Source organism: Natator depressus, chromosome 25, assembly GCF_965152275.1.
Source record: "Natator depressus isolate rNatDep1 chromosome 25, rNatDep2.hap1, whole genome shotgun sequence".
Classification (NCBI taxonomy): Eukaryota; Metazoa; Chordata; order Testudines; family Cheloniidae; genus Natator; species Natator depressus.
In genome coordinates, this window is record NC_134258.1 from 7,053,694 (window position 1) to 7,078,152 (window position 24,459).

The 24,459-nt window shown below is 53.0% G+C and overlaps 1 protein-coding gene across 1 annotated transcript in view; it reads left to right on the forward strand.

Moving 5' to 3' along the window:
• Window positions 1-7,656: 7,656 nt before the first annotated feature.
• The window catches only part of MYO1F (myosin IF), a 46,277-nt gene continuing 29,474 nt past the window's right edge, over window positions 7,657-24,459 (forward strand). Inside the window, exons 1-2 of the mRNA XM_074939412.1 lie at window positions 7,657-7,700; window positions 20,312-20,449. Coding sequence (XP_074795513.1) covers window positions 7,698-7,700; window positions 20,312-20,449 — 141 coding nt within the window. The 5' untranslated portion in view covers window positions 7,657-7,697. The remainder of the gene's footprint in view (window positions 7,701-20,311; window positions 20,450-24,459) is intronic.

Here is a 24,459-nt window from a genome sequence, read left to right on the forward strand (position 1 = left end):
GAGAAAGATTTTAGCTGTGTGGAGCATCAACCTGCCAAGGACAACCCTTGGCTTGTGCCTTTGGGCTTCTTTATGATGGATGAGGCAAGACTGCTGGGGTGGGAGGGGCAGGATTGTTTGGTTCGTTCAAGCCTTGTCTCCCCTGGAAGACTCTGTGGATGACTGGAGAAGCGGTCGGATACTGATCGTCCCCAAGGAAGTGACACCGGATGAATTGGGAGGGGAAGGGTGTTAAAAACATGGGTTTTCTGAAGCCTTTTATTATTATTTGTATCACAGAGGTGTACCTAGAAACCCCAGCTGAAGTCAGGGCCTTGTGGTGCCAGGTGCTGTACGTGTACATAATAAGAGACAGACGAGCTTCCAATCTAAATAGACAGGACAGAGAAAGGTTGGAAGAGGAAACACAAGGAGGAAGTGATTTGCCCAAGGTCACCCGTAAAGCCAGGAATTGAACCTGGGTCTCCTGAATCCCAGTCCAGGGCCCTGCCTTCTGGGGCCTGGGGCCTTAGCCGTGGAAAGCAGAGCTGTCTCCTGTCAAGATTCAGGTGCCGCTGCCTTGCTAAGTGTGGTGTCATCGTCCTGTGATTTTCCCCAGCTCTCCACAGAGTCTTCCAGGAAAAACAGGGCTAGACCGGACCTGAGTTTCCAATGTGGAAAGAACATGGATTTATTTTTTTTTTAAATCCCATCATAACGAAGCAACACAAGGCCCAAGCCCGGGGGTCTGTTCCATTTGCAGACCGCCTGTCCGGTGCAGGAACGACGAACATCTCTCTCCTCCCTTGCCCCAGTGTCTCTAGCTATTAATATACCTGCTACAGCATCATCCACTCACCAGCCAATCACAGCCTCTCGGGTGCTGGCTGGCTCCTGATAGGCTGGCGCGTGGGTATTAATTGTCTTCCTTCCTGGTGGAATGTTCCATTCCGACGCTTACTCCGGGGGGGGAGGCGTTGTTTTCACGATTTTATATAAATATATTATAACAAAAATTGTTTAAAATACTAACTCTGAGAAGGCGGCGCAAAATACCGGCATGATTTATAATAAAGGAGTAGCTACCATCCCGGGCAGCTTCTGGTCCGAGTGTCATTTCTCAGCTTGCCCCGCTCCTGCCTGGATGGCCTGGGGCCCTGCGCTGGGCACTCAGCTGCCTCCCATCTGCCCAGTGGCCCGTTCTAGGCCACCCTCACCCACCCTGAGGACTCCCCCCCCCATCCCCCTCCACCCTGGGGAGCAGGACGTGTTTTGGATTGACACAGGACTGCGCACCTTTGCCATCCCTGTCCTCCCCTGACCCAATCGGCATTGCGGGGGTTCCCAGGCAAGAGAGGATCTAAAAGTGTTTACTGTCAAGGTGGGGAAGTGGACTGGAGAAATTCCTCCCCGGGGTCTCTGGAGCGGCCCGGGACAAGGCGAGCTCTGGATCCCTAGAGGCGCAGAGGAGGGTGGATGATTGCTAAGCTTGGGGGCAGGACACGTTGCATTTGCACCTGCTTTGCTGCCTCCTTTCTGCCAGGTGACTTGCCCGCTCTTCCCTTCCCCTCCTGCCTTGTCATTGGATCCCAGCCGGCTGCTCCCTGCAGGTTTGTCTCATGGCTTCAGCCCATAGGAGCTTCCCACCCATCTCTGGAGCAGACGACGCCTATCCCTGCACCATGCACACATGCCACGACCCTGAAGGATGGGCCAGGACATCACGGTGAGTGGCAGGTGGGCAGTGTTTTACCTGGGTCCTGCCTGGCTGGAATGAGGAGAAGGGCTGAATGCAGCCAGTCTTGCGATCAGGCAGGAGCAAGCAGCCAAAGGAAAGACACTGAGTCTATGAGAAAGTGGCCAGCTTAGCTCAGCATCCTGAGGCTCCCAAAGACATTATATGGCCAACTCCATGGGTTCAAAAATGAGGAATCAGACCCCCCAAATCACAAGATTCTTTTAACTAGTAAAGGGGGGGGGGCTTTTAATTTGCATTCTCATTTCTGAGCCTCTCAGGTGCACTCACCTCACATTTTCCATCTCTGTTGCCATGAGGCCTGGAACCTTTTCTTCTGAAATGAACGTGGGGATTCTGGCAAACTAGCCTGATTCCAGGAGCTGGGGCTTTAAGAAAACCCCCAAATATCCCCAGCGCTGGCAACACCAGTTGCCTCTGCCCAGCTGCAGCGAGGATCAAACCTGAACTGCTTCAGGAATTGGCCTGGGTGATTCAATAGCTGTCACCTTTGTCCGACTTCTGTCCTCCAGACGTAGCCAGATGATCATCTCAGGGAAGGAAACCAGCCTGTAGGAACCTGGGGTGCAGTGCAGTTATCAGCCACTAGATGTCCTTCTGCATCCATGCACAACACTCCTCCAAGTCTGAAATAGTTTCGGGGCAGGAAATCCTGCTTTCTTCTTGTTCCATATGAGAGAAACAAAAATCAAACCATCACTTGCCATGGCCAGATTGCCCAACAGGAGGCTGGGTCTCTTAGTGCTGGTTTATAATGTTCCCATTTTTTCAAATCTAACAGCAACGCCTGAGACACTAAATGATCCTTAACGCAGCGGTGGAGCTGAGGACTTTAGTTCATTTGATCACCTCTTGTTCCAGCTTCCCCACTGGCCAGATTTATGGCTTCTTGGGTTTTATGGGTTTTATCCCATCTCTGCAACATGCCTTCCTCCCACCCCCTAGTGCAGACATCCTGCACTGATGCACTATGGGGCTGACCCCGTATGGCTTACTCTGTGTTGCCGCTACGGTGTAGAATTGCAGGGATGCAAATATCCCCAGCATAGACCAGCCCTGCGGTCCTGGTTGCATGCTAAAGAATTGCAGGTGTGGTGGGTTCACTACCGTTTAGTGGCTGGCATTATAACTCTGTTCTTACGAATGGGCAGGGATTTGTCAGTGGGCAGGCGGAATTTAGGAGACTTATTCCATAATATGGTCCTGTGTGTGGAGCAATCAATAGCAGGAGGGTGACCTGTCCCAGCTCACCAGCATCACACTGCAGAGACACAGAAGAACAGCGCCCTAGTTACGTGGGTCTTGCTGTAGTGTTCAGAGCTTGGTAGATCCGTTAACCCTGGCTGCTTGTTTATTCTGGGCCCCTCCCTGCCCTGGGAGGGCGTATCACAGAATCACCCCTTCACTTGCAGAGATGTAAGATCCTCCTGAGATAAGCCCTTATGCTTCTTAGCTACTCTTTGCACCTGCTGAGCAAGGACCGCAGCAGTGCATGTGGCTTTCCAAGCGATCGCACGTACAATCCAGCTCCTTCCACGGGTGTTTCTTTTCTTTGCCAAATGCTACTAGTTATCCCTAATGAGTGATGGCCCCCAGCCGTGAAAAGGGGCAAACACAAGCCAAAATGTTCAACCCTGAGGGCCCACAGTTGGACCCCTAAATCCATAGGTGCCCTTCCCCCACTGCCTAATTTCCTTAAAGAGCCTTTCAAAGCCCAGTCTGAAATAAGCAGTCTGATTTGCTGATTGCCACCCCCAGCTCTGGCAGGTTTGTGCGCATTCGGTGCCTCTGCAAATCAGGCTGCCTCTACATCTGGGTGGCTACATTCAGCTGGAGGGGTCTCGCTCCAGGCAGCCGAGTTTGAACGTTTCTGACGACAGCGCATTTGAACGACAAGGGGCTTGAGGGACTTGAGCCTGGTAAATGAGCAAAACTCCAGCAAACCAACAAAACGACTGGGACGTTTTTTGCCTGTATATTTACCTGCCCGGAGATCATTAATTCCTCCTGGGTCAGATTGGACACCTGCTGCAAATACAGGCAACGGTATCGTTTCCTGAGCATCCAGCTGCACAAGGCTACGACTGTAGCCCAGTTACAGGAGCTCTCGTTTGGCTCGAGACTCTGCGGCCTGCACCCGTAGTGGTGATGGGCCAAGTTTCAATCCCTGCTAACGCCCAAGGGGGCTGAGTGGGTACGCAGCCATTTGTTGGTTACGCTGTGACCGCTGCCTCTGATCATCACACTGGGGTTTGAGACTAGACACAGTAGGCGTTTCTAAAGACCATCTCTGCCTGGCTATTCATAGTGCTCCACACGTGGGTGTACCTCAATGGCGTCCGTTTCCTGTGATTGTCAGTGGTTCTTCGTTGATCATTTCCCTTTGTTTCTGCACAAGGTTAGCTGGCATTCAGCTCCCATGCTGACTTAGGCGTGTCAGTTGCCTGCCAGTTTTTTCGCTGGCATTTGGTTTCACACACGCCTCTCCATCATCGACATCCGCCGAACTAACCCGCGTGACATAACCCTTTAATGCGCCGCCATCGGCCCAATGAGACACGCAGCAGCGCAAGGCACAGCTAACCGATGCCCCAAAAGCCCAGCCCTGTCCAGCCCCCTCTCTCCTACGGGTTGAGAAAAAGGCCAGTCTTGTTCGCTGGGCCCATGAGTGGAATTGCTCAGGCGCTGCAGAGAGGACAGCTCCGCAGGACAGGACAAGCCTCTCCCCAGGCACGACCCATCAGCGTCCTCCACCAGCGGGAGCAACAAAGCTGGTCGTTATCTGCCAGTCCTTTCCTCGCTGACTTTGCCAGCGAGATCAGCAGCAGTCTTTTGGGGTTTTACAAGAATGTGGAGCCAAATAAAGGCTTGCAAGCCCCGAACTGCCCTGTTTATCCCCAGCCCCAGCCCTGCTTCACTCCTGTTTGACTCAGCCAGTTAGCCAGCCCGCCCTGGGAGTGAGCGTCTCTGGGTGCGAGAGGGGAGGCCCGACTCCGCAGCCCAGTGCTGGGGCCTCTCTCACGAGGCTGCCGATGAGGGGGACAAGTGTGGGGCTCCCCTAGGAACTGCAGCGAGTTCACCCACACTTTGCACAGGCCGCCCAGAGCTGTGCGATGGTAACGGCTGTTAAACACTACTGCTCGGGGGTCAGATTGGCACTGGCTAGAAAATGCACACACATGCATGCATATGGACACACACACACGTGCTTGCTCACAAACACACGTGTGTGCACACATCGCATACATGCCACACACATACACGTGGGCACGTACATGCACACGCTTTGCAGGTCACCTTGAAAGCGGAAGTTTGCAGACTCTTGTAGATGGCAGCAAACAGTGTATGCCACTGGCCCAAGGCCCAGGAGACCTGCAATGATTTGACGCTTTTCCCTTGTCCCTCCCTGATGCCAGGCATCAAATTGCCCCATGAGCATGTGATGAGCTCAACGACCTGCACTGCTACCTGGGAACGGCTCCGACAGCCTTAAACCTCACACGGGCTACCAGGGAGTCCTCGGCACAGACAATGGACCAGCTTTTACAAGCATGGAATTCAAAGACTTTCCGAACAAACATGGGATTAAACCTATTCAAACTTCCCCATCTCATCCAGCCTGCAATGGCCTCACAGAGAGAGCTGAGAGGATCTTTAAAGAGGGGATGAAAAGATGATTAATGGCAGCTCGGGAATGAAGCTAGCTCGATTTCTCTGGAAATACAGAACCAGTGCTCTGACTGCGCTGGGTGCGAGCCCACTTGGCTATCGATGGGCAGGAAGATAAGAGCTCACATGGATCTAATCCATCCCAGCCTGGAGGGGGAAGTGCTAAGGCAACAAGCTTTCCGAAAACAACCCCATGCCTATTACACTAAAGACAGAGAGCTGGGCCCAAGTGGGAGGGATAGTTCAGTGGTTGGAGCATTGACCTGCTAAACCCAAGGTTGTGAGTTCAATCCGTGAGGGGGCCATTTAGGGATCTAGGGCAAAAATTGGGAATTGGTCCTGCTTTGAGCAGGGGGTTGGACTAGATGACCTCCTGAGGTCCCTTCCAACCCTGATATTCTATGATTCTATGACATGGGATGGGCTGTACCCAACGTTTCAATACACTCCAGCCAGCGTCGATCCCAGGTACCATCCTCAAGCAAATTGGCCCCTTGTCTTTTCAAGTCCAGTGAAGCGATGGTTGGATGGTAAGGCCCTTGGGAGCAGAATGACATGCAGGCACCTCCGCCCTTGGGTGGCAACCACCTGGAGGAGCCAAGGCCAGGAACAGATGCAGTTTTGCTGGGAATGCCCGAGACGGGGGTATCTACAGAACTGGTGGACCAGGAGCCTGGGGGAATTGGACCACTGCTCCCCACTGCCACAGAGAGGCGCTCCGCTGTGCATGAGAGAAGAGCCCCTGGTTATTTATAAGGCTATATCCGGGCTGTACATTAAGAGGGATGCAGTAAAGTGGTCACCAGAGTATTATGGGCTGGAGCCATGCCATGACTTCCTGGTTAGTTAGCAGGCGATTTCCCCCACTGTCTGTCTGCATTTGAATCAGGGGGCGGCCCTGGCCCAGCCAGCGGCGCCGTCGGTAACGTGCTGCCCATGCAGGGAGCGGCCCCTTTGCAGAGCGGGAGGAGCCCCAGGGAGCTCACTGGCTGGGCGCTGATGAAAACCTGGTCCATTGTCTCCAAAGCAGGCAACACCGATTCGGGCTGGGCGGGGACAGTCGGTTGTGATGTCACAAATGGGCGGGGCTTCACTAGGGGCTGCTTTCACAAGTACATTAGCGGCTCCTGACTGAGCATGCTCAGAAGGGCTGTGGCTTTATGAGCGATGGCCCTGAGCCTCGCACCCAGGACAGGCGCAGCCCTAAACATCAGGGGGCTCGGCCTAAAGCTGGGATCCCTGCTCCGGTGCCTGTGGTGTATTCCTGCAATGAACTGGCTAGTGTGTCTGCACTTACGTGGACCACTGTCCTTGAGCAAATGGATTAGAAAGATTCAGCTGTGTGGCATAGGCCCCGTACTGCTTAAAGGAGATTCACCTTTAGCAGATGAGGCAGGGGCCTGTGCTTTTGCCACAGGGGGGATGTGAGTTCGGCCCCTGCTCGGCTGCAGCGTGACATATGGCAACGCTTGGGAAGTGCTAGGCAGCCATGGATTTGTTCCCGTTTTAGCCGTGTCATTTTATCAAGCGTGGTCCCAGCCGCAAGCCATGCTCCTTGCCGAGGGCTCTGTGCAGGCGGGTGTCAGAGCGCAGCCGGCTTGGAGTTATCTCTGCAGCACACCCAGGGCAGCCATCGGTTCTGCAGACAGGAAGGGGAGGGCAAGAGTGGGGTGGGGCTCAGCCAGTCAAAACTGATCCAGGAAATTTTGCTCAAACTTTGCACAAGCAAAACAGTAGATAAATTAAACCATAATCCGCTTGAGCCCGGAGGCTCATTTCAGCCCAGAATCCATGGGAGTCGGAAAACAGCTGCTTAGAATGGAAATTGTTTTGTAATCTCAACTTCCAGCAGGCACTGCTCAGAGCCCCTCCAGAGCCATATGCTTCCCCAGGCAGCCAGCTGCCGCCCAAATGCCAGGCTGTTCGAGAGCGCTATTCCTCGTGGCGCTATTCCTGCTCCACACCCCAGGCATGGGTGCCCAGTGGGTGCTTCCCCGTGCCCAGTGCCAGCTCTCACAGGTGGACAGCACTTGCTCCCCCCCTCCCCTTCACCACTCAGCTTCAAATGAGGAAGCGGGGGGGGAGGGGTGACAAAGGAAATCAGTCCTCATTTTAGTTGCACTTTTGTCAGTTGCTGCAGAAAAGCAAAGTGAGGAGAGTCAGTGTCAAGGAGTGACCATGTTCCCTGATCCCCAGTGACAGGAGCCCAGAGCAGCCCCTCCCCGAGGATCCGACCCCACCCCGTCTCAGGGCTGCAGCAGGAAGAGCAGGACCCCCAGGCTGCAGGGACACCATGGTAAGTAGAGCAGATCAGAGCCATGCTGCAAAGGCCAGGGCACTGCCCCCTGCTCTGCCACTGTTGGGCATCCCTGCACCCACTGGGGTCACTGCACCTGGCCCTGCTCTGCACTCACCGTGTGTCACTGCGCCCTGCCCCTGCACCCACTGGAGTCATTGCTCCCTCCCCAGTAACACCCTGGGGCTGCCAGGTGAGCCCCTGTGGGGCTGGGGCTGAATGAGAATTAACATCCCTGCGTCGTCCAGGTCCGCAGGGGAGGGCCAGGGAAGCGGGGGGCGCTGGGGAGCCCAGTGGGCTGGATGCTGACAGCAGGGAGGATGTTCTGCTTACCGGCTGCATGCTGGCTTGTTCCTTATCTGTGGCCGTTGTTCAGCTGGATTCTCACCCGCAGCTGCCCAGGGTAGGGCCTGGCTGTCGGGGGCTGTTTGCGCTGGGGGTGAGGGTCGGTGCTGTACCTGGGGGCTAGGGACTGATGGTGATGGAGGGGTTCAGGCAGCGTGGTGCTTTTGATTTCCCTGGCCCTGCCCACCGGGGCCTGTGAGCTACCCAGGGGGCTGGAGGGACCCTGACGTGCTGGCCCCGCTTCTCAGAAGTGTTCCTGCTGCTTCGGCTTTTCAGCGGCACCGTCATCTCCATGCACGAAGAGAGCAAGGCAGAGACCACAGCCCAGCTCGTGCTCTGCCAGCTAGGCAGGTGTGAGCTGTGTCGGTGTTGCAATGGGGGACCTCTCCGCTGCTGTCGAACCTGGTGTCAGGAGGTGCCACCTCTGGGAGCTACAGAAAGCTGTAACTCTTTGGCCTGCTATTGGGCATCACAACATGACCGAGAGGGAGCTTGGTGTTGCCCTCCAGTGATACAGATGGGAAGGCCAAGACAGGGAACGCCTAACATCCTCACTCCGAAAAAGACATGGGGGCGTAGGAGAGAGAATCAGCGGGACAGAGAACCGGATAAATTCATGGAGGTTAAGTCCATTAATGGCTATTAGCCAGGATGGGTAAGGAAGGGTGTCCCTAGCCTCTGTTTGTCAGAGGGTGGAGATGGATGGCAGGAGAGAGATCACTTGATCATTACCTGTTAGGTTCACTCCCTCCGGGGCACCTGGCATTGGCCACTGTCAGTAGACAGGATACTGGGCTGGATGGGCCATTGGTCTGACCCAGTGTGGCCCTTCTTGTGTTCTTATGACGCGATGTGGTGCTGTGGCCGGAAGGGCTAATGCAGTCCTTGGCTGCATAAACAGGGGAGCCTGGAGTGGTAGGCAGGAGGTTATTTTACCTCTGTATTTGGCACTGGTGCGACCGATGCTGGAACAGTCCATCCAGTTCTGGTGCCCACAATTCAAGAAGGCTGCTGAGAAATTGGAGAGGGGTCAGAGAAGAGCAGAGAGAATGATTAAAGGATTAGACACATGCCTTATAGTGACAGATGCAAGGAGCTCAAGCTATTCAGCTTAACAAAGCGAAAGTAAAGGGCTGATTGGATCACAGTCTATAAGACCTGGGGGGACCCACGTTTTCTGATCCCTAGGCCTGTCCTGTAGCCACAAGACCATCTCTCAAGGCTCTGACCACCAAGGAGCCCATGACACATTTTGGAGGAGTCGAATTTGTAGGCAAAATTCCAGCTTGGACAATCCCATTCTGCCTCTCCAGGATGGGACACAGCAGCGAGTGTGAACACAGAGGGGAAAGCGCGGCCGATACTGAGGCAGGGGCAGGCCCCGTCTCTCGAGGGGATTCCAAAGGCCCCATCCCCACGGTATCCGCACACCAGGGAAGGTCCCCTGTGTGGGGAGCAGTGTGAGACTTGCCCCTACAGTCAGGCCTTTGGCTTGTCTGGTTTTAAACGACCCCTATGCATCCCACCAGCCTGGCTGGTCTCAATTGAAAGTCATTCTGAGGCTGCCCTAGCCTGTGCCAGAGGGCTCAGGAGATCCTGAATAGGTGAGATGCCAGCTGCCTCTGTCCCAGTGTCGGTGCAGAGCTGAATCTGCCCTCGGGTTAAATACAGACAGCGTGAGGATGGCTCTCAGTCATGCCGAGAGGTGTGATTAAAAAAAAACACCCCGAACAAGAGAAGCAGCAGCACGGTGCACCTTTTCAGAGTGTGGTTGCGGATACAAGCAGGACTCCTCCCCCAAGATATCTACTCCCTCTGTGTCTTCCATCCTTCCCTTCTCCTGGTCCTGCAGAGCCGGGGGAGCGAGCTAGAGGCTTTGCCACCCCACCCCCCGCATTAGCTGGCTGCCCTGCAAGCTCCGATGCTCCCCGCTCCTCTCTGAGCATCTCAAGGCACTTCACGTAGCTCTCCCACCCCTGCCCTGGCGAGGTGAGTCAGGCGTATCAGCCCCCTTTTGCAAATGAGGAAACTGAGGCACGACGTTGTTCCGTGACTAGCCGAAGGCCGTACAAGAAGTCGATAGCAGAGCTGGGAACTGGGCATTTGACAGCCCCCTCTGTGCTCTGACCTCAAGGTTACTCATCCTTCCTGTCACTCGTACTCCCGTAAGTGGTAGCTCAAACACACCTGGGTTCTCAGGTCCTAGGTGGGGTTTTGTGCCGGGGCAGTTGGACACCCCGTTCCTGTTTGCTCTAGTCATTTGGATTGGTTTTGATTTCCTGGCTGGTAATGCACTATCCCTTTCTCAGTCTTTTGGATAGTTCAGGGGGTATTAAGTTTGCCCCCCTTTTGGAAGTGATGCTTTGCCCCGCTTTGTGCTGTCTTTGTTTTTCCTTCTTGCTTTCCCGACTGGAATTGCACTTTGAAACAAAGCTGAGATGGTGTTCAAGATCGCTGGTGAAGTTGTGTCAGATCTTTATCTGTGCAAAAAAATCTGAGCTGTCGGGGGGAGTGGGGGGAGAGGCAGTTAGCAAATGTAAGCGCCGGGGACAGCCGGTGATGAAGCATCGCGTGTCAGACTAGGGCACAAACAAGTGGGTGTAGAATCCCCGCTGCCCTGTGTATCGTATCGTCACTGACGACATCAATTTAGCAGGTTTCAGAGTAACAGCCGTGTTAGTCTGTATTCGTAAAAAGAAAAAAGAAAAGGAGGACTTGTGGCACCTTAGAGACTAACCAGTTTATTTGAGCATGAGCTTTCGTGAGCTACAGCTCACTTCATCGGATGCATAGCATATCGTGGAAACTGCAGAAGACATTATATACACACAGAGACCATGAAACAAAACTTCCTCCCACCCCACTCTCCTGCTGGTAACAGCTTATCTAAAGTGATTATCAAGTAGGGCCATTTCCAGCACAAATCCAGGTTTTCTCACCCTCCCCCCCCACACACACACACATACAAACTCACTCTCCTGCTGGTAATAGCCCATCCCTCTTTGAAACCTCTCTTTATAATGCGCATGATAATCAAGGTGGGTCATTTCCAGCACTAATCCAGGTTTTCTCACCCCCCCTCACACACCCCCCTCCAAAAACCACACACACAAACTCACTCTCCTGCTGGCAATAGCTCATCTTACAATGTGCACAGCAATAATCCAAGTTTAACCAGAACGTCTTGGGGGGGGGGGGGTTCAACATCAGCCACACTATCAGAGGCTCGTTCACCTGCACATCCACCAATGTGATATATGCCATCATGTGCCAGCAATGCCCCTCTGCCATGTACATTGGTCAAACTGGACAGTCTCTACGTAAAAGAATAAATGGACACAAATCAGATGTTAAGAATTATAACATTCATAAACCAGTCGGAGAACACTTCAATCTCTCTGGTCACGCAATCACAGACATGAGGGTCGCTATCTTAAAGCAAAAAAACTTCAAATCCAGACTCCAGCGAGAAACTGCTGAATTGGAATTCATTTGCAAATTGGATACTATTAATTTGGGCTTGAATAGAGACTGGGAGTGGCTAAGTCATTATGCAAGGTAGCCTATCTCCCCTTGTTTTTTTCCTACAACCCCCCCCCAAGACGTTCAGGTTAAACTTGGATTATTGCTGTGCACATTGTAAGATGAGCTATTGCCAGCAGGAGAGTGAGTGTGTGTGTGTGGTTTTTGGAGGGGGGTGTGTGGGGCGGGGGGTGAGAAAACCTGGATTAGTGCTGGAAATGACCCACCTTGATTATCATGCGCATTATAAAGAGAGGTTTCAAAGAGGGATGGGCTATTACCAGCAGGAGAGTGAGTTTGTATGTGTGGGGGGGGGGGGGGGAAGGGTGAGAAAACCTGGATTTGTGCTGGAAATGGCCCTACTTGATAATCACTTTAGATAAGCTGTTACCAGCAGGAGAGTGGGGTGGGAGGAAGTTTTGTTTCATGGTCTCTGTGTGTATATAATGTCTTCTGCAGTTTCCACGATATGCTATGCATCCGATGAAGTGAGCTGTAGCTCACGAAAGCTCATGCTCAAATAAACTGGTTAGTCTCTAAGGTGCCACAAGTCCTCCTTTTCTTTTTTCTTTTTATCAATTTAGCAGTATTTTACACCCTCTGCGTCCTGGTGTGAACGGCTGGCTGCACAAGGTGCCGCATAATGGGGCATCAGGCCCTAGGTTTCGTTATCAGTGTGCACTCATCGCAGCTGACAGATGAGTAGCAGCCACTAGACTCACACCTAGAGCCAGCTCCTCCACGAGGGTGTGGGAGAAATAGTTGGGCGTGAAAGCCAGACAAACTCACATGAGAAATAAGGCACAGAAATAAGTGAGGGTGATTAATCAACGGGGCACGCTCCCAAGGGAAGTAGTGGATTCTCCATCTCTTCAGATCCAGACTGGCTGCTTTGCTGGAAGAGGTGTATTAGTCAAACACGTGTTACTGGGCTCAGTGCAGGGTAACTGGGTGAAATGGAATGGCCTGTGTTATACAGGTGGTCAGAGTAGATGATCTAATGGTCTCTTCTGGCCTTACAAAATCTGTAAATCTGATCTAGACTCATTGGGCTGGGTGAATGCAGGAAGGCACTTGCCGTTGGGCTGGGACGACACTAAACGTACAAACTGTCTCCCAGTTAAATGAGGCAGTTTCAGAGAGAAATAACAGCAGAAGAGAGAAAAATTAAGAAGCCAGGGAGACAAACTAAGAGCTAAATTCCATCGCCTGGTACCTTGTGTTGTCATTTGCACCAGTGCAAGGTGGGCGTGAAACACAACCTCTCCCAATCATTGGAATGTCAAATCGGACCCCCTGGCTCCAAGCCAAGGGTCCTCGACTCGGGTCCTCAAAGGTACTTAGGTTCTTAACTTCCACAAAAATCAGCCGAGGATCGGGGCCCTAGTAATTAAAACTACCAGTGGGAAGCCAATCCAGCCCCTGGGAGCCTTACAGAAGGTGGAACCTTTTCTGATTAGAGTGATGATCACAATTGTCGTTACTTATGTGTTTGTATTGCAGTCGTGTCTCGGCACGCCAGCCATGGACCAGGAGCCTGTGGCGCTAGGCGCTGTACTCAGAACTAAAAGACAGTCCCTGCCCCCAAAGAACTTGGTCTCTGAGTCACGTCCAGGGTATCTGAAAGGCCCCCGCTGTTGAGAACGTAGAGGAAAAGGACCCTGGTAGGGCATTTTCTGCCCCCTGGCAGTGAGGGTTTAACCCCTCTCCTCCCGGGGGTGGGGGGTGGCATGTGTGTGACTGTCCCACTGACATCATCTGAAATGCTGCAGGCAACATTTTCAAGCCCTACTTCTTGAGTTCTGGGATTTTGCAAGAGGCTGGGCCTGAGGTTTGTGCTGCAGCCACAAGATGCTACTGCGGAAGGAAAAGGGGAACTGGGGGCTAACAGTTGTGAAAGCAAACTCACTTATTGCCCCCTTCTCGGCTGATGGTTACTTAAGGCTGCCAGTAAGGGGGAGCCGGAGCCTGGGAATAGAGCCTGGGCCTCCTGACGGCTAGCCCTATGATTTAAGCCCTAGACCAGAACTTCCTTCTGTCCAGTCAGAAGCTAGCTATCCTCCAGCCGTGAGCATGTGAGTTCCCTCAGCAGGCCGAGCTAGCATGGAGGGGCCTCCCTTCACCCTGTAGTTTATTGTGAAGAATGAGTCAGACTCACAAACTTGTGTTCACAGTTTTCATTGGCAGGGGTTAGTATGTGACAGGGAGGGCGTGCGGCTAGTGGTCAGAACCACAGCCTGCACATCACACATTCCAGACTCTGCCACTGATGCACTGTGTGACCTTGGGTGCGTGACGTGCAGTGTGACCTCCCTGTGCCTCGGTTCCCCCACCCGCAAAAGGGGATGATGAGGCCGACCTGCCTTACAGGGTATGGTGAGGCCTAACTCACATGGAGTTGTAAAGGACTTTGAGCTCTTCCAGCGGAAGGTGCTGTATAAGTACTGTCATGGGGACAATTCCTGCTCCCACTAAAGCCAGTGACAAAACTCTCATTGAACTAAATGGGACCAGGATTGTCCCATTGCGGCTGTTTACTGAGGCACTGCATGCGGGAGCAGGAAGGCATGTGCAGGGTAGCTTGGTCAAGAAACAGTGAGTTGTCTATGTCTAAGGGTGAGAACCAGCCATCTGTCTGGAGTCCCATGGTGCCAAGTGTGTGGCTGAAATGGATTGGGTGTATTATTGATCAAAAGCCTGTTTGTGATACAGGAAATTGAACTATTTGCCGTAATCCTTTAATGCAGCAAGCTCAGGATGCGCACACCAGATAACACCACGGGCCTGCCTAGACTGACCAGTATCCTGGCTCTGGTAATGGCCAATCCCAGAGATCTGAGAGGAAGGCCAGAAAGCCCCAGAATGCATCTGGCCCTTTGCGAACTGCTGTGCATGGAAGAACAATCCCTTCCTGACCTTTGTCAGGACCAGCTGACCATGCCCTGAAGCATGAGGCTCGATTAGCCCCTTGCTTCGCTTGCACAATTATAAATGCTATGAATAGTCATACAACTGTCCAGCTAATAATATATAACAGGAAAACAGCATGATTAATCTGAACTAGGATCCCATCTTCACTGGGTTTCTTTCATAACTTCTTACTAGGAAGAAAGAGTGTATGGGGGAGTGAGGCAGAGGAAGGAACTCAAATGAGGAACTAGAGAAAGAGGGAAGAACAGGCTGAGTTCTCTGAAGGGTCTCTCAAAATCCTGCCTACACCGAGTCCTTCCTGCTAAGAATCCCGGCTAACTAGCCGCAATCCTGCGACAGTTCCGTCTAGCAAGAGTTTTGTGCCCCGGGGACCCGGAGGGAGGTGGAGTTGGGTTTATATGGAATAACGGCTTTTTTTTTTCCGTCACGCTTCCCACTGCATGACTCAGCTTCACGGCTAGTATTACAGCCCCACAGCAGGTCCTGAGGCTAGTAAGTGATGTGGCTCGGGTCACCGGGGAGGCACAGCTTGGTGGCCTCCATCTATCTCCACCTAGGGACTGTATCATTTCCCCCTCTTCCCCCACCCCCAACCTCATGTGACTCAGGACAGGAGGGGGCCGCGCTCATCCCCACTGAAGTCAGTACAGTTACAGCAGGGCTGAACTTGGCCCATGAAGTCACATACTGTGGCCTATGACTAACCCCAGTGTTCCCTTGGGATCTTGCTATCCTAGTCTATTCTAGATAGGTTCTTACAGCGTGCTCATCACCTGAGCACCTTCCAGTCGTGTATTAAGCAATTAAACAGGGTTCAAAAAAGAACTAGATACATTCCTGGAGGATAGGTCCATCAACGGCTATTAGCCAGGATGGGCAGGGATGGTGTCCCTAGCCTGTTTGCCAGAAGCTGGGAATGGGCGACAGGGGATGGATCACTTGATGATTGGGGCACCTGGCATTGGCCACTGTCAGAAGACAGGACACTGGGCTAGATGGACCATTGGTCTGACCCAGAATGGCCGTTCTTATGTTCTTTTGACCAGCTTCTACCACATGTTGGTCGTCCTCTCCCCAAGACGCAGGTGCAGTGGAGTGTTTTGTTGTTTATAAATCTACACAGTGCCATGTGGTTACGTTGGAGAAGGCAAGGGCAAAGAAAGGTGCCTTGCACTTGGAGCAGGAGGTGGGGAAGTTTGCGATGGGCCTCGGTTTCTCGGGGAGTTCATTCCACTGTCTCAGGCCAGCCCCCGAGAAAGTTCTGTCTGCTGCACGAATCAGTTGTACCCTTATTGTCGAGCGTTTCATTGGGCTGGAGGGGTGCATTGTACCCCCATTGTCAACTACAAGTCCTCATCCTGCAGCTTTAGGCGCTTTCCGATTGCCTGGGCCCAAGCCGTGATGTGCTTTGAAGATAAGCATTGAGACCTTGAACCTGATTAAGAATTCTGTGGGGAGCCGATGCAGAGAGCAGAGGACAGGTGTGATGAGCTGCCAGGAGCCTGTGTTGCTGCATCCTTCTACACCAGCTGGAGTTTCCTCAATACCGAAGGCTTCATGTCCCTGGCTGCGTCCAGCCGAGACGGGTCTGCTGGCCCACGAGGCAGGTGACACAGTGGAGAAGGTACAGGAATGACAAGGATGGGAAATGGGCTGATCCGCACAAGTGGATGTGACCTCATCACAGAATGCCTGAAACCAGCTGCTCTGGCGAGGTCCGGCTGCACAAGAGCGGTACATGTGAGAGAGGAGGGGACAAAGAGAGCAGGTGTTTGGGTCACACCGGCTCTGATTTCCTGTGGGAATCAAGCTGGATCCTTGGGCCAGAGTTATATTAGTATGTGGCACAGTCTGAAAGTCCAAAATCAGCTCTGTGGCTCCAGGAGAGAGAGGAAAACAAAGCAAAAGAGGAAGAGAAGAAAAAGGGGAAGCGGAAGAAACAACTGGCTGACGGGAGAAGTGAAAGCTGGTGCTGATGCACGTCAAGTGAAAAAAGGAAATTCCGGAGCAGCAGCAGCCACATGCAGAAGATTCACTGAGCTAGGAACTGCCGGATGGGCAGGGCCTGATGAGCGGCTCCTGCTTTGAGTGAAACGTAGTGAAATTCGCTAGAGCAATGAACTGGGCTGGGAAGAGACCGGCGAGGAGTGACCAAAGCGGGGGTCAGCCTTGAAACAAATAAATGGTTGTACTCTCTACGGCTCCACCCCCATACCAAACTCCTCCCACATGCCAAGCACAACCACTTTGTGATACCAAAACAAGATGCTACTCACAGTGGATTGGGCAGCCCATCACACCATAATAACCTGAATTCTTTCTTGTCTGCTTTGACCAGGTTCTAAGAGATGAACAAAGTTGATATTTAAATTGTCATTATTAAGTTTCAGAGTTAACGCCCTATTAAGATAACCTCTCTCCGAGCTGTTGTTTCAGGCTGCCTGCAGACCCAGGTAGGCATCATTGCATTAGTTTACACTCAGGTCACCCTCTGGAAGGTTTTCTTTGCTGCCTTAAGTATTAGATACTTTTTTTTAAAATGAAAGTTTAGCACAAAATGGCAGCCACCAAGGGAAAGTAACTTGGCACAACCCAGTTCATTCTGATCCCCTTTGCATAGCCTGGAAAGTCCTAAATCCCAGGCCGCAGCTTCCCTCCCAACCAGCTGCCACGGGAGTACAAAGATAAATAGACAACCTCAGGAGACTTCCTCCATGATACACTGAAAAATGGAAACAAGCAATTCCTACTCATCTCTCACAGAGAGGAAATGATTCCGTGGCGCCAGTGGGAGTTAGGGGGCTCAAAACCTTTGTGAATCTGGGCCCAAGTGTCACAGGGAGACTGGTTCCTTTAAGAGGGAACAGGTCCAGTTCACCTGCGACTCGTTGGCTGCCTCCCATAAGGGCCTGATAGAGGGCACCTGGCTGCTATAAAGAGCCATGCAGCCGTTCAGGGAAAGTCATAAAACTATTGAATGGTTGGGCTGGACGGAATCTCGGGAGGTCGTCTAGTCCAGCCCCCTGCACTGAGACAGGGCCAAGCCAACCTAGACTATCCCTGACGGGGGGTTTGTCCAACCTGTTCTTAAAAACCTCTGATGACGGGGATTCCACAACCTCCCTGGGGAGCCTGGTCCAGAGCTTAAATCCCCTAAAGTTAGAAAGTTTCTCCTGTCGTCTAACCTAACTCACCCCCTTGCTGCAGATGGAGCCCATTGCTTTTGGTCCCACCTTCCATGGCCGTGGAGAACAATTGATTGCTGTCCTCTTTCGCCCTTAACATATTTGAAGACTGTTATCAGGTCCCCTTCTCGGTCTTCTTTTCTCAGGATTCAACACACCCAGTTTTCGTTCACCTCTCCTCATAGGCCAGGTTTCCTAAAACAGGACAGAAGGTGGGCAAAACTGGGCATTTGTCCCATTTGCTCTTGCCAGCTGATCACCAGTTGGCAAAAGCAAACTGAACAAATACACAGTTTTGCCAAAACCGTGGGGTGCGACCCCTAGCGGGGTATGGAGGAACATGTGGGGGGGCAAGCGGCAATGCCAGCCCTGCACAGGAGGGAAGGCTTGGGGTGGCCGCAGGCGGGCAGCGCGGGGGCTTGGACCACCTCACACGCAGAGGAGGAGAGGGTGGCCTCGGAGTGGCCCAGCGTGGGCAGGAAGCTGGGGGGGGCTTGGGTCAGCCCTGCGCGCCGGGGGCAGGGGGAGGAGGACCTCGGGTGAGCCCCATGTGGGCAGGAGGCAGGGAGGGCTCAGGACAGCCTGCGTGGGTCGGGGGGTGCTTCGGGCCAGCCCTGTGGGAAAATATGGTCACCCTAATGCGGGGGTGGGTCCTTGAAGAGAGTGGCAGGGACCTGGGCGAGCAGGAGTTGGAAGCTTCTGGGAGAGAATAGGAGCTGGTGTGACAGACCTGGGGAACCCCACTAGGTGGACGAGTTCTGCGGGGGGCCCTGGGTAAAGGGGAAGAACCGGCTAGCACGAGGGTGACCCCGCAGGGGGGTCTGCCAGCGGAGGGGCCAGGGGCATGGAACTCTGTGGGAAGCCTGCTCAGAGGAGCCCTGAGGCGAGGGTTGTAGGGGAACAGTCACAAGAAGTGTGGTAAAAGGCCAGTGGTGCGGAAGCCATGGAACAGGAGCGTGGGAAACTGTGAGCCAAGGTTTGTTCACTCTTGGGCCGTGAGAATGGGGCCTGGAAGAATGACGGAGGAACTGGGTGCAACACAGCTGGAGAAGGCTTTGGGGTTAGGGTGGCCAGAGAGCAAGGATGGGGGTGGCGGGAGGGTAACAGGCACCTGTATAAGACAGAGCCCCCAGTATCAGGGCTCTCCCTATAAAGCCCCTGTTTGGGGTTGATGAATTGTCTTACTCTGAGAGAGCGGCTGAAGCTTGCAGTTATACACTATGCCCAGGAGTGGGCATTTCCCTGGACTTGAAGGAGGACATATTTCCTTTCCCAAATAGGTGAGATGGCTGGTGACTGGGTAACTCAGTCGGCCCCAGTGACCAGGGGAAACGGAGGCAGGACCCATCCTTTGCGCTGTGGCTGGCTGCCTGGGGTGCCCTAGTGAGGGGTGAGGTCTGCTACACCATGTTTGAGTCAAGAGGCAACTGGTGGAGACAGACCGATATGGGATGTGGGAGAGCACAGGGCACTGGCTCTATACAGAGAAGCATTCTCGTTTGTGAGCTTAGTTTTCGATAGCGTAGTGGGGTGAGATTTGTATGCAGCTCCTCCAGCTTGCAGCCCAGCAGGATGGAAGTGGGCTAAAGCCAAGGCTGCCGCCTGGCCAGGTTTTCCCAGGATTGTCCGGTTTTTGAGGTATTGTCCCAGGAAATCGGTCAGGGCGCTCAGTACACGCTGCCTGCTGTCCAGTTCGATGGGCTCGGGCTCATCCCACTGTCCTCAGAAGTGGCAACACCAGCTAAAGTGTACACTGCTGTTGCTTCCTCCTGACTTTGGACTGCTCTGGGGGCCAAAACGAGGCAGCCTGGGGTCCAAAACGAGGCGGCCTGGGGACCAAAACCAGACGGCGGTAACATGGCAGTTCTCCTTGGCGTCATCTTTGTGAGGCTGGGCCTCTCCAGCTTGTGATTCACAGGAGGGGAAGGAGGCTCTGGTATCGGGACGGCCTGGGATTTCAGATTCTGCAGAACATGGCAAAGCCTGCACCCAAAGCAGGCCTCTGCTTTTTCCTTCTCCCCCCACACCCCCAACCCTCGTTCGTTTCCCCAGAGGAGCCTTTTGAGCTTTCTGGATGATGTTGAGCAGCAGGCCCCAAAAGCGACGTGTCCAACAAGTGCTGCTCACGTGATACGGCCTAGTGCCAAACGTCAGGCCAATCTCTGCGATACCATGCAGGCGGGGTGGGGGTGGGGGTGGAGGAGTGGGTGCGGGGGTAACAGTACTTGATTTAAATCAAGGGGCAAATTCTCTGCTCTTGCAAATTGGCACCGCTCCCTTGACTTTGCTGTAGCTGTGCTCTGTTTTACTAGCAGAGACTTTCGCTTTTAATATCTTGGAAATGAGTTAGAACCATAAATAATAGGGACACTTTGCTCTTATGTAACTCCTGGGATCTGAAAGCACCTTATAAATGGGCCTGAGCATTATTGTTCACATGTTACTGATGGGGAAACTGAGGTACAGCGGTCACATGGTGAGTCAGTGGCTGCGAAAGGATCAGACACACACACACACACCCCGGTCCTGACTCACAGACCCGAGTCCTAGCCATTGGACCACACTGCTTTCTCAAAAGCATTTCCTTTGCGTTGCTGTATGCAGTAATTCTCCCCCATCTCTCCACAGGGCAGCAAGGAGCTCTTTCACTGGCAGAGCCACAATGTCAAGCAGAGCGGAGTGGATGACATGGTCCTTCTCTCCAAAATCTCCGAGGACGCTATTGTGGAAAATCTTAAAAAGCGCTTCATGGACGATTACATCTTCGTATCCTTTCCAAGGGCCATGCTGGGGGCACTGGGGCATCTCATAGAAACCAAAACAGGCCATGCTTGGGGTAGCAAGGCTGCACCTAAGTGCCTTTCAGTGGAATAATTCTGGGGTCTGTTCTGGCAATTCTAGGTCTCCCCTTTACGGGTGGATCTAGCGGTAGCCCTGTAACAGGGGGCTAGCCCAGGCTCTTGTATCAGCAATGTCCTTCCAGGGTTGGAGATACAGGGGGGAAATAGTTCCCAATTGTCCTGTTGTCGTAGGAGGCGTAGGGATATCTCCTGTGAGTCTCTGAACAATACTCAGCAGTGGATGCAGGCACTCTCAACCGCAGCCACAAAACCAGATGCCTGTCTCAATCTGTGTATGGAAGCTCCTGCTTTTCGCATAGGAAGGCACGAGGAGCAATGACACCTGGTGTTTCTGAAAGGCTGAATGGACCAGTGCACACTCCCCCTGGGCCCCTAAGGGCAGAATTTTCCGGCACTCAAAATCAGGGCCGGAATTTCAAACGAAGTCCGCTCCCATTTACGCACCAAACCAAGCGCCTGGATTTTCAAAAGAGCTTTGCCCGTGGGGTGCTGAGCTCACTTGAAAATGTGCCAGGGAGTGTCTCAGTGGGTGTTGCTGGGTACGAAGCGCTTCTGAAATTCCAGCCCTGAGGTCTTTGGATATTTTGGCCTTTGGTGCTAGCAATCGGGCCAGGTGCCCTTGGAAAGCTCACTTCCCCCAGCTCTGCAGGACGGGCTCAGTCGGACCCGTGGCCTCCGTGTCGTGATGATCTGGCCATTTGAATCTTTGGTGAAATATTTTGGCCAAAAACCAAAATATTCTAATTGAAATGGGGGCAGCAGTGCCTCATGGGAGTTATAGTTCTGGTTACTTACGCTCCCATTCTCCTCTTTGGATCAGTTGGGCTTTCGGGCCAGACTACATCTCCCATGATGCATCACAGCCAGGGTTTCCTATGATGCCGTCTTCCCCTCACCAATAAGGTAGAAAGCAGTGCATCATGGGAGATGTAATCCAGCCAAAAAGCCTGGCTGGCCATAAGAGGAGTATAAGGAACCTGAATATATCTCCCATGGTGCACCACTTTCTACCCTGCTGGTGAAGGGAGCTGGTGATTAGGAGTCCCTGGCTGCGATGCATCATGGAAGATGTAGTCTGGCCAGAAAGCCGGGCCCACAGAGGAGAATGGGAATGTATGCCACCTGAACTGCACCCTTCCCAGGAGACATTTTTAATTGAAATGTTTTGGTTTTTTACAAAATTTCTAAATTTTCTGCAGAAACTGAACACTTTTCACACACAAAAATTCTTTGGTTGAAAACCCAATTTTCCGTCAAAAAACAGTTCCAACCGGTCCTAGCGAGAGCATGCGGAGCAATCTCTTCTATTTGTGGCCAGCCCACTGCAGCCTCAGTATAAATTCCCCGGTGCAGGGGGCTGGCTGGAAGACACAGGGTACCAGGGTGTGGGATAATGAGGCCAAGTATAACTAAGCTGACTGGAGCTGGGAGCCGATCTGCCGGAGTCCATCTGCGTGATAAAAGGATGAGTATTTACACTGCAGCACCAGGGCATGTTTCATGGGAAAACACATCAGCACTTCAGTTAAGCCTCTGCCTTTTTGTAGCTGGCTTGAACCCCCCCTGAGTTTGGCATGGACAGTACCGGGAGCCTCAAAAGAAAGCAAGGCTGAGTGACGGGAGAATCCGGAACCTGCACCAAGTGGAAAGCCGGCAATCAGAGCTGCATCGCCGTAAAAGAGTTGAATGTATTCCTGATGGGAGCCAACGGCCAGCTCCCATGAGCTCCAGCCTTCAGACAGACAGCAGGAGCACACCTGCTGCAACAGAGCCCGGGAGAGAGGCATCCTCTGAAACACCTGGGGCACAGACCATTGAGGTACCCGGCATTGCCCCCCGATATGAATGGACAGCCAGTGCAGAGTATGGTGCATAATGGAACATGCTCCCACCGTCCTGCCCTGCACAGAAACCGGTTTACCTATCATTGATGCTACTTATTGCCTTGGTGCCTCTCAGTCTGCTCAGATACAGAAACCACACTGGTCAGTTTCACTTCCTGGCTCTCATCCATTGGACAGCACTTTGGGGTTTTGGTTCCCAGCACTGCAGCAGGACAAGATATAAAACAACCCCAATCATGAAATAACGTTTCCATTTAATATCGGTTTACAGTCAGGCAAGTATCATCACTCTGTGGGCCAGGTGCTGTGTTGCCCTGTGACTTGTGCCAGTGTTTAGACTGTGCAAAGTGGTGCCAAATCTTCCCAGAGCTGAACGGTTGTGTTTTGCACTCCCACTGCATGGGTGTAAATGAGTGCACGAGAGGCAGGATGATGGAGAATCGGGCCCTTTCTGTATTTAGTGGCTTTATCTTTACAAAATCTAAATGTTGGGCCTCCGATGCACCATGACCGCTGCTGAAGGAATTCATTTCAGTTCCACATCCCCTTATCTCAGGGCGGACTGGCTCAAGTGGCAAGATCCGCACCCCCGCTGGGTCTGGACATCGGGGCCCTATTCCTTGCCTCCTTGCACTACCTGGCAAATTTTGCAGTCGGTCCCTGCATTCAGGAGACTGTTCTGCCTCCTTCATCCCTGTGACAGGGAAGGTGCCCTGAGCTGGGAGCCAGGAGACCACGAGAGCCAGGCTCATCTCTTTCACCCTCTGCTGGTTCTGTGCAACCTTTACAATTGAGCGAGGCTTCGTACCGCTCCCTATGAGACAGGCAAGTGCCATTCCCTTCATTTTACAGATAAAGTAACCTCGGACAGAGCTGAGAACAGAATCCAGTTCTCTGGTATAGCACACCCAAGTCTCAGCCACACTGTGTTTCAGAAAGAATCTGCCCAATCTATGTGCTTGGCTATTCTCTGTGCAACCACCAAGGCCATGCTCCTCTCCCAGAGCTACGGACAGAACCCAGGAAGCATGAGCCCTGCTGATTTTTTCTGCTGTCTAGCAAATAGCTCTGCAACCCAGGATAGCTAATAGTTTCCTCAAAAAAACCCCAAAAAGCAGCAACCTCAGCTAGCCCCCATGAGCTAAGCTGCGCAGTCCCTCTCAACTCCTGCCCCCGGGCCTTTGTGCGCCACACCAGAGCTGCTGCCAGACAGGTCCTGGGACAGAATTTTCCTTGAGGGCTTAAAGGAAGGAAGCATGGTTGTTATTTCTTTCCATGTGGTGTCCTCCTACCTTGCACCCCCAGCCTAAGGGCTCAGGCTCTGGGGCCAGCACTGGAACCCTTCCCAGATCCCAGTGCCAAGACCATTAGCCCCCAGCCCAAAGTTTCTGTGCTCTGTGGCACAGGCAGACAGCCCTCGCTGGCCCGGTTCCTGCCCCTCGCCCCCTGACACAGCTGTGTTTCCTATCAGCCCCTCACCTTGGCGGTGTGGCTGTGCTCCCCCATAGCACTGTGATCCAGTGGCTGACTTTGTGGTTTATGCTAAGGCCTCTCAAGTGGCCCATAGCTGCTTCTCTGACGTCAGCCGTTCTAAAGAACAATGCTTTCCACTGCTCCAACCGAAGGCTATTTCCAAAATGGGGGCCTCTGCAGAATCCTGGGACTGCCCAGTGCACACAGCATGCTCGGCGGCTCTGGGGCTCTCGCTGATTTCACGTGTCCCTGTCAGTGGATGCCAGCAAAGAGAGCAAATCCAGCTGAGCAGGCTCAAGGAGTGGCCCCGGGCTTCTCTGGCGCGATCCGGGAGCGCTCTGTGGCAATGTTGTGTCAGGGAGGGGAAGCACTTCCTGGATTTGAGGAATAGGCTAATGGACTCCAAAAGTCGCTTCAGCTGTTCCTCTTCATCTGGCATGTATGGCGGCAGCTGGCTCTTCAGGGCGGAGAGGGGTGGGGTGTGAAATAGGAGAAGATGGCGTGGAGGATTTCGCAAGGTTATGGGCAACCTGACTGCAGCTGTGCTGATGGGTCTCAGTCCCTGCCCTTGCGCACCCCTTGCTTTTTGAGTCCTGAG